This window comes from Equus quagga, chromosome 1 (assembly GCF_021613505.1).
Source record: "Equus quagga isolate Etosha38 chromosome 1, UCLA_HA_Equagga_1.0, whole genome shotgun sequence".
Classification (NCBI taxonomy): Eukaryota; Metazoa; Chordata; class Mammalia; order Perissodactyla; family Equidae; genus Equus; species Equus quagga.
This window is the reverse complement of record NC_060267.1, coordinates 137,542,252-137,552,276: the sequence shown is the minus strand read 5'-3', so window position 1 is coordinate 137,552,276 and position 10,025 is coordinate 137,542,252. Positions and strand designations below refer to the sequence as shown.

The window sequence follows — 10,025 nt, the reverse complement described above, 5'->3', positions numbered from 1 at the left end:
GGAGCATATGCAGATACCTTTATAGATTTAGATGTAAGAAGATCCTCTAAGACTCCTAGACATCTCACTCTAAACCCAAAGGTAGTACGACAGTATAAATGCTTCAGCCTGCTATCTTCCATACAAGGTAACCTCTTTGCCACTAGAGAGGCGCTGTTCTTGCCAAGGGCACAGTGACTTCCATGCTGCCACATCTAGGGAGTATGTTGAAGGCTTCACCATCCTGGACTTCTCAACAGCATTCAACATTGCTTCATTCTCCAGAAACACTCTTGTCTTGACTTTCCTGATCCACACACCTTTGTTTTTTTCCTTCATTTTCTGGCTATTTCTTCATCTCCTTTGTTGGATTGTGCAAATATTTGTTTTCATAAATTCTATATAAATTCAAAGCTCCCCACTACTCCCAGTGTGGTAGATTGTCTTGATAATGGTCTCCAAAGAGTCACACCTCTCAGTATCCATGGCCTTATGCAGTCCCTTCCCACATGGACTCTGGGCTTGGCCATGTGACTTGCTTTGGCCAATGGGATATTAGCAAATATGACACAAGCAGAAGCTTAATAAGCTTGTGAATAGGGACTGCTGTCTTGGAACCCTGAAACAACTGTGCTATGAAGAAGCTCAGGATGAAAGACCATGTTGGACTCACCTGCCGAATGCAGCCACATGAACAAGTCCAAGTGAGATCAGCAGAATCACCCAGCCAATTCACAGACACACAAAAATAAATCATTATTGTTTTAAGCCACTAAATTTTGAGGTGATTCATAATGCAGCAATAGATAACTGTCATCCTCACCTACATCAGAGACACGGCTACCTTTAGTGGCTTTGCGCAAATTAGAAAAAAAGTGAGTCATAAAAAATCTAGGGGCAGACACAGCTTTTTTTTTTTTTTTTTAAAGATTGGCACCTGAGCTAACATCTGTTGCCAATCTTTTTTTTTCTCCCCAAAGCCCCCCCCAGTACACAGTTGTACATTCTAGTTGTAGGTCCTTCTGGTTTTGCTACATGGGATGCTGCCTCAGCATGGCTTGATGAATGGTGCCATGTCTGCGCCCAGGATCCAAACCAGTGAAACCCTGGGCCACCGAAATGGAGCACGCGAACTTAACCACTTGGCCACAGGGCGGGCCCCTAGACACACCTTTGTTCAAATAAAAGGTGCTCCTTCCTCCAGGATGCAGCCCTGTGCCAGGTGCACAGCATAGATTTAAACCCACACTCAGCTCCGTTGCTGGGTGCCTTTATGCATTACATAAGCTGCATACTCTGTGTGTGTGAACCTCCTGGGAGATTTCTACACAATTCTCTCTTCAGTTAGCATAAACCAGAAACTTAGCTTCAGGACAGGTTTAATTATTCCAGTTAAGGATAGAGAGAGAGCACCTAGGGTAGTGCTCCCAGCCTTGAGGATTCAGTAGAACACTGACTTTTATTGAAGAAGATAGGCCAAATGCTGCTTACACAGAGTCACTGCATTTTTCAGGGAAGCCAATTAGGGAAGCTCCACCTTGAAAAAGGATGAATAGTTCTCAGAAAAAAGAGGTGCCATCATTCCTCTGAACCACTCATGAACATTCAGAGAAGAGGTAGACAGAGAGCTGATTCTAGAGTGAGGAGCTAGGCCCTCAGGCAGGTGGCAGTGCCCAACAGAGATGGCACCATAAGCCCCAGGGCTCCCTGGTCCTAGGAGAATGCTCTGGACCAGAGGTCTCTGAGAAAAGGCTGGGTAATGCCAGCAGTCTTCACAGACTGACAGGCCTCTATCAGGCTGGTCCTAGGCCTCCTGTTCCGGGTGCATAGTGGATGCCCCCCTCTGGACTGTAGCACACAAGGCCACAGCGCAGCTGGGGCTCCTCTTCCTCGTACCAGCGCTGTTCACTGAAGTCAGGGAAGAAGGCTGCAATCTCTCTACTGGCTGAAACCACAGAGTCTGTAAGGAGAAGTAAGAAAGAGAAGGGGTTCTCGGAGGTGCAGGATGGAGGCAAGAGACAGTAGTAATCAGGTTCAGAAACCTGAGCCTCTACTTCTCCTTGCTGCTCCTCAGTCCTGGGCCACATCTACTGAGAAGGCCACAAAGGGCCAGAAACACAATTGAGAAGAAAGTTCACTGGGGGGACCTGGCTCTGAACCCCACCATGTGGCCTACCCACCAACCCCAAACCATTCTCCCTTATTTGTGGCTGCGGACACTGGAGGTAAACTCACCAGAGCCATGGGTCGTGTTGCGGGTGTCGGTGAGGCCGAAACTCCCACGAATTGAATCCGGGGCCACGTGGCGTGCTCGAAACACTCTGGTGGGTCCCATCAGTGTCCTCCAGAACTGGATGGCATCCTTGCGGGCGAGGATGTAGGCTCGGATTGGCCCACTGTGAACAAAAGGAGCACATGTCAGGAATCTGGCTATCTGGTCTAGGAAGGCATGCTGTGAGCACCAATAAAAGCATGTGTACATCCTGAGTTTCCCTGCTTTCTGGCTAAGTACCAATGCTGCTTCAAATAGAAGGTGATAGAGGGCCACTGCTGATGTACAAGAAAGGCCACAGAGATCAGCAGAGTTGATAGGTGGCATTCAACAATAGTCTTCTACACCCACCGGACCAGTAACCAGCACGGGACAGGTAGCCCCCAGGTCAGTGTTGGCTCAGTCAGAGCCCTAAGTCCATGTTTCTTCAGCCACCTGACACTGATTACAACTTTAAAGACTGGAAATGAAATTAACAAATCTATGCACAGGGCAGGAGAGCTAGGTCCCAGTGGATAAAGATGCCGGAACCAAATTGCAAGTACCTGGCCATGAACTCCACCAGCCGCTGATAGAAAAAACGCCCTGCAAAGAGAGAGTACCTTCATCAAGACACTGGTGTCCAAGAAAACTTTTTGTACTTCTGCCTCCTTACTCGGAATAATAAACTGTTTTAGAGAAAAGAACAAGAACCTTGGAGTCTGACATACCTGAGTCTGAAACCAGGCTCTGCCACCTACAACTTGTGCACTTTCAGGTAAGTCATCACCTTCCCTGAGTCTCCTAATCTGTGTACTGAGGACATAACAATACCCACCTCACAGGGCTGTTGGGAGAATTAAATGAAATCATGAGCCTCAGGCCAACGTCTGACAGAGTAAACATTCACTGACAGCTAACTCTGATATTATCAGGACATAAAACTAAGTTTCTGGTTGTGACTATGAGGTGGAATCCTCCTAGAAAAACTATTTAAAAAAAGATTTATAATCATGAAAAGTTTGTGTACAAACCAAGACTTTAGAAGACTGGCTGAAATTTTACAGTTGGTAGGTCAGAGAGCCTGCCATGTGTGTCCAGGTAAAATCTCTCTTGCACACCTCCTGGCATAGAGATGCCTCTCATTCAGAGGACTGTTGATCCTACCTTCATGTTCTTGGTAAAACTTCTGGCAATCTTCTTTTCTCCACAGAAGTTCTCTCATTCGTACAATAAGGAACTTGTTGCTCAGAATCTGCTGATGAACAGCCTGGATAAATACCACCCCAAAGACAAAAATCAGTCAAAGGGACCATTTGAGGCTGACCAAAAGAACCAGGAAGACCCATGAGAGTCCAGGACTTGAGGGTCTGTCCTGTTGGTGGGTCAGAAGAGAAAGAAGGTGGGGTGAGGTAAAGACCTGAGTCACATAGCCAGAGCATGAGCCTTAGGTGGCGGAGGACAGGAAGTGCTATCCCTGCCCCTCCATTCCTACAGCCCCTTGAGCTTAAGCCCACAGGACCCACCACTCAGACCATCATAAAAGTCTCTTGATAGTGATCCTGCCTTGAGTGTCACTCTCTCCAAACCATCAGACTTGATAGATTAAAAACCCCGTAATTTATATGTCACATTCTGGTCAGAAGCTTTGAGTGGTTGCTATTATTCATGGAGTGAGGTACAACCATGTTGGCCCAGTGCTCAAGGCTGTACTTCCCTTGCTCTCCACCACTTCCAATTCTCCAGTCCCATCAACCCGGCCCACCTGCGGCCCTCAGACCCACCAGACACATTCCTGCCTCAGCATCTCCCTTCTGTGGGACACCCGCCCTCCTCCTGTGCACTAACTGAAGTCCACCCTTCCTCTGAGGTCTGGCCAAGTCCCAACACTCGCAGGCCACCACCCTGACTGCTCTGGTTTTCCCCTGCACCACAGTATTTTAACAGCGCTGCTCAGCTACTACTTATCAAACTATTGTCGGCAGAATCCAATAATGACCCTCACCCAGCCGCACCAACATTCTGCACCCGAATCTCCAGGACTGTGAACATGATGCAATATGATTATGTTACATTACCTGGCAAAACGGATTTTGCAGGTGTAATTAAGGTTACTATCAGTTGACTTTGCTTTAATCAAAAGGGAGATTATCCAGATGGGCCTAATTAATCACGTGAGCTCTTTAAAGGCAGAGTTTTATCTGGCTGGGGCTAAAGAAGTCAGAGAGATTGAAAGCATGAGAAGCATTCGACACACTGTTACTGTCTTGAAGATGGAGTGGGCCATGTGATGAGGAATGTGAGTGGTCTCTCAAAACTGAGGGTAGTCCTTGCCTGAAGGCCAGCAAGGATATGGGGAGCTCAGTCCTATAACCAGAGGAACCTTCCAACGACCTGAATGAGTTTGGAAGTGTCTTCTTCCCCAGACCCTCCAGATAAGGGCCCCATCAGCCGATACCTTGACTTTGGCCTTGTGAGACCCTAAGGAGGGAACCCAGCCAAGCTTACTGGACCTCTGAATTCTAGAATTGTAAGATAATACATGAGTATTGTGTTAAGCTGCTAAATTTGTGGTAATTTGCTATGCAGCAAACTAATATACCATACATTGTCTTAAGGTTTGGTTCTTCTAGTTATTATATTGGATCCTTTCTTATATTTTACACCTGCCCTAATTCTCCAATACATTTTTAGTCTCCTTAGCGTCAGAGTCCATGGCTCCTAGCTTTGCCTCCACAGCAGCTAGCACAGCACTGTGCTGTCAGTCTTCACAAGTGGCTCTATGGCATCTGAAACAGAAGCAATGCCCTGGACAGACAGCAGAGGCCTAGGATGCATTCTTACCTCCAGAATCACTGGGTGAGCAACTGCATCAGGCTTGATCAGGGCCAGAGTGAGCTGGAGAGCCTGAGGGCTTCGCAAGATAGAAGTCATCTTACTCCTGCCATCAAAGAACTGGATTAGGAACCCATCAGTGCTGCACTCCCCACCCTTCCTACTCTGGAGCCATGTAGCACTGCGTACCAACCGGTGCTCTCACTCCTACCACTCACAAGGCAGAACAGTTACATAGTAAGGCTGTATACCTTATTTGTATTTAACAGCCCATTTGATCTCATGGGACTGAGGGAAGGCAGTGGTAGAGTGGGCGTTAAGTTGCCCTATGGTATACATAATCTGGTTTGTGGAACTGTAAGCCTACAAAGGAGTTCTCCACTCAGGAGAAATTCAAGTTTAAACACAACGTGTCTCTGCCAACATTCCCTTCCCTTCCTAACTTTCCTTTGTGTTTTACAGAGGGTTTACCATTTATATTCCTAAACAGCATGGCCAAAAGGGTAAAAGAACTGTTTCTACTCACAAGGCCCTCTATCCCACAGTGTTTTCCCATTAATTCTAGAATTAGAAGACTGGATAGACAAGAATTGGGATGTTGCTAAGATGCCCAAAAAAGTCTGCTGGAGACAAACCATCTAAGCTTACAGATAGATCAGGATCTCCTCTGCCCCCCCAAAAAATACTTAGCTGTCCTCAATGGCAAGGCTTGTAGACATGCAACTCCAAGGTCAAGGACTAGTTGTAACCATTTTGTATCTGAAGCAGCTGAAACAGTGCCTGGCACAACAGTGCTTGGTCAATTTTATTGACCAAATAAACCTATATAGTCTTTGTTTTGTTTTTGTTTTTGTTTGCTGAGGAAGATTTGCCCTGAGCTAACATCTGTGCCAATCTTCCTCTATTTTGTATGTGGGTTGCAACCACAGCATGGCTGACGAGTGGTGTAGGTCTGCACCCAGAATCGGAACCTGCAAACCCCAACCACCCAAGTGGAGAACGTGAACTTAATCACTCGCCCATGAGGCTGGCGCCAAACCTGTACAGTCTGATTCCATTCATCATTCTATTTCTAGTGTCTAGTATAGTGTAAGAGCTCAATATATAATTGTGGAAATGATACAAAGAACAGAAAAGCATTTTATAAACTAGACAGAGTATCTGAGGTGTCTTTCAACTGTAAAATTCTATTTACATGTGAGAAATTGATCATTTCTGCAGGACTAAGTACTAGGCCTCAAAAGATTATCTGGTGGAACCCCTAAATTTGCCATCAAAAGCAGAGAAGGCTTCCATGAACATACACAGGGAGTGAGTATGGACAACACTCATTTCTCTTAGTCCAAAAGCAGCCTGACAATCACATTAAAGGCAGTGCTAGGGTCTGGCCCAAACCAAAAAAACTATGCCAAGGTCTCATCTACTTTTGTCCTTTCTACAGCTTTCAGCTTGATACGTCACTCAAACCACAAAACTAAGGCCAGTCTAACCAGTACAAGATTAGCCAACCTACTCTCCCTAGTATCCCAGGTGGTGAGGCATCCAAAAGTAAGTGGAATCTTCACCATACATCTAGGGAGAGACATCCTTGACACCTCCTCTCCCTCACCCTCCATATCACCAAGTTTTGCCAATTTTATGTAACCAATATATCTCAAACCCATACAATTCTCTCCTTCTCAACTGCCACCACCCCAGTCCAACATATCCTCCCTGAATTCTGCAACAGCTTCCTCAATGGTCTCCCAGTTTCTACTCTTGCCACCCTCTACAATCTGTTCTCCACACAGCAGCCAGAGTGAACTAAAAATGCACATCTAATCATATCATTCCCCTCCTTAATCCTTTAAAGTGTACCCTGCTTTTATGATAAAACGGCAAATCCTTATCGTGCCTATTAGGCTTTGCATGATCTGATCCCTGTGTACCTCTCTAGCCTCATCTGGAACCCCACACTCCTTAACTTTCTTTTGCTCCAGCCTCATGGCCTTACAGCTCCAAGACTTCCAGGCCTAACAGCCTTTGCCTGAGAAGTTTACAGTCCAGAATTTACTTCCTCTGGTTACCTCCTACTCACCCACTAGGATTTAGCTGACTTTCCCTGTTATTTCTCATGGCTTCTTGCATGTTTTTCAGGTATGTCTTCCCCACCAGAACGTTAGCTCTATGAAAGCTGGGATCTGTTTTGCTCACCATCCTATCCTCAGTATTCTACGCAGAGTGCCTAGCACATAGCTAACTCTCAACAGTATTTGTTGAATGAATTAATGAACGAACCTGATCCAGCTATTCCAAGGCCAGGCTGCTAGGGGCTCTCCAGGAGAGGACCTGGTTCCTTTCCTAATGCCAGCTAAGTTCCGGCTGTCTTGGCTCTTGGTTTACAACAAACGTTGACAGGTTGAGCAGCAACTTGCTCAACTTAAAGGTCACTCCATCAGAGAATTAGAAAATCTAGAAGTTGCCTGGACATTTGCCCCCACACTAAGGCGCCACCTCCTTTGCTTCGAGGAGGGCGAAGGTCAAGCATCTAGTACTCCCAGGCGCGGCGGCGACCCGGCACCTCAACTCCGCCTCCGCCCCACCACATCTGAGGCCCCGCCCTCCACTCCCCCAGGCTCACAGCCTCAGCTGTTGACACCGCCCCCTCCCCCGCTGCCTCTCCATTTCTCCAGGACTGCAGCCGCGCGACCCCTGCTCATTGTACGGGGCCTAAGCCCACCCTAGATTCTGGGCTATTTGGAGCCCACATCCAGCTGGAGTTCGGGTACGGATTCACCTGGTCCCCGTGCTGCTGTGCCCGACCACCAGGCAGCGTGATAGGCAGCCTGTGCGGCCGAAGCGGGGTCCTTCAGGCGGTGGGCCGGGCAGCCCTCCTTGGGTCCTTGCTGTGAGTCTGCGGGACTTGCTGGACGCAGAGAGAGGTGACGTGTGAATCGTGGGGCCCGTCACGGTGTCGGATTGGCCGAGGTTTGAGGCGGGGGCAGCCGGCAGCAGAAGGGCCGACCTGCCGGCGGCTCTTGTCTCTCTCCGGCATTTGCTTCGGACCGGATGAGAGGATGAAGCGGTTTCGGGCGGAAACTGCCCGTCCGAGCCCTGCTTGGGCGCCCTCAGGCGGGAGGGAGGGCCAGGCGGGCGTTCCGGCGCGGCCCTGCGCGGGGAGGCGGGGCGCCGAGAGGACGGGATGGGCGTTTCAGGGTGGCCGCCCTTTCAGTGGGCACTGCCCGCCCGCGGGGCCTCCGGAATGGACCTTGTCCGACTACATTCTCTCTTATATTCTTTGTCTAGGGTAGTGCCTGGCCGGTGCCCAGTATATGTCGGAGGTACGCGGTGGGCGAAGAACTTGTGTGAGCGGCCGTTGAAAGTCTCTTGACTTCTGAACGATATGTAGTCATGTAGGAGCAGAGCTAATATGGAGGTGATGAGGGAGGGTTCTTGGCTGGAGTGCAGGCGTACGTAGGGCACGAGGGAAACTTGAACATTTCGCTAAGGAATTTGCGGTGGGTTCTCCTGGAGTCTATTGAAGCAGTCCCGGGTGAGGAGATGAGAACGGAGGGTATTTTTAGTGTGCAGTCTAATGCATGGAGAGGGTGATGACAATGGGTATGGAGAGGGGGCAGTGTGGCAGCTTAAATAAGGGTGGTACAATTTTTTCTTGGAGGGAATCACCGAATTTGAGAAGAGTAAAAAGGGGTAGTTGTCATCAATTTAAATATTTATTATTATTTTTTAACTGATTCTAGTGCCTGTATATACAGGTGTTGCACTTCTGGAACGTTGGAAGGAGGGTCTGTGGTTCCGGCAGCTTGTTTCCACAGGTGTCTTTAGGAAAGTCCATTTCTCACCTGGTGGAGGCACATGTCCATTTCTGCCTTCACAGGATGAGAGTGAACTTACCATGTGCCACTGACCAGACATCTGGTTTTAGTCTTATTTTCCAAATGCACCATGTCAAGTTTTGTTTTCTACCTTTATCTTCGTTAATATACCTTTTCACTATAGGGACTTTGCTGATTTTTAGACCATGGTTATTAATTCACATTTCTGTCCACTTCTCTGTATTACACACACACACACACTGCAGAAGGCTTTAGTTCCGTATTTTATAGTTGTTTTGACCATCCTCAGCAACAAGCCTATATAATGAAAGTAAGGGCAAATGTGCTTTTAGGGGAAGACCCAATAAATAACAACCTTTTTCTGAACTTGGGCTCAGAACCAACAGAAATAGAGGAATGGCAGGCAGGTGGAGACCAAATGTCAGCTTAATTAATATTAATGGAGCTACTGGAGAATATAATTTAGTGTGAGAGCCAAAAGCACCTGCCTTCTAACTCTGTGCTACCCAGGTTCAATGCCAGGTCCCTTATAAATCTCACTTAAAACAACAGCAGCAACAAAAAAAATCTAAATAGTTAACACGACATATAAAATTATCATAGCATTGCCCAACACTCACAATATTTAGAAAGAAAGTCAATCCCCAGCCCCTAGCAGATACCAGGCAAGATTTTGTGCTAGAAACCAGTCAGAAGACTCCAATACTCAGTGATATTTGAGGGAAGGAGAATAGGCAGAAAAAGTCTTGATTCAGGTTTGCTGGGACTCCAGTAATTCTATACCAGTTATTCAGTCTCCAATTTGTGAGTCTAAACTCAATTGGGAGAATCACCGTTAAGAGGTTAGTTACGACCTATGTTCATTGTATCCTAAGGGGATCTACCTGTGTCTAATCTTGTCTCTGCATAGTGGTATTTAAGATGATGCTGGCTTCTTGCAGTGTTAATTTACAATATGGCAGCCCCAACAAGGTCTTCTTTAAGATAACTTTTTTCATCCAGCATGTTCATATTTCTTAATACCATTTTCTTTTGGGTCCTGTGTTTCTGGCACCCAAGGGCTGCATTGAGGGTGGCTCTAATGACAGCCTCCCAGCCCCCTGTGAGCAGTCCTCAGTGGCCAC

At 47.3% G+C, this 10,025-nt stretch overlaps 1 protein-coding gene across 3 annotated transcripts; it reads right to left on the bottom strand.

The window, feature by feature from the left end:
• Nucleotides 1–1,036: 1,036 nt before the first annotated feature.
• On the bottom strand, nt 1,037–8,219 carry NME6 (NME/NM23 nucleoside diphosphate kinase 6). Of its 3 annotated transcripts, none has more exons than XM_046669118.1 (6): nt 7,842–8,219; nt 5,075–5,171; nt 3,398–3,500; nt 2,797–2,836; nt 2,215–2,375; nt 1,037–1,939 (listed from the first exon to the last, which is right to left on the bottom strand). In XM_046669118.1, exons 2-6 carry the CDS (start codon nt 5,162–5,164, stop codon nt 1,773–1,775), a joined length of 561 nt encoding a protein of 186 aa, XP_046525074.1. In that variant the 5' UTR covers nt 5,165–5,171; nt 7,842–8,219; the 3' UTR covers nt 1,037–1,772. The 3 variants fall into 3 exon arrangements, with proteins under 3 accessions (XP_046525074.1, XP_046525005.1, XP_046524934.1); XM_046669049.1 differs by having other exon boundaries at nt 7,785–7,860; XM_046668978.1 differs by lacking the exon at nt 7,842–8,219 and adding an exon at nt 7,343–7,660.
• Nucleotides 8,220–10,025: the final 1,806 nt, after the last annotated feature.

Bases quoted from the DNA above. Each gene is read 5' to 3' on its own strand.
- NME6 (XM_046669118.1), bottom strand. From the start codon at position 5,164: ATGACTTCTATCTTGCGAAGCCCTCAGGCTCTCCAGCTCACTCTGGCC. The intron at 2,837-3,397 runs GTAGGATCAACA...CTCTCTTTGCAG, and splicing joins GTTTTACCAAGAACATGAAG to GGCGTTTTTTCTATCAGCGG. The intron at 2,376-2,796 runs GTACTTGCAATT...TTTTGTTCACAG, and splicing joins CTGGTGGAGTTCATGGCCAG to TGGGCCAATCCGAGCCTACA.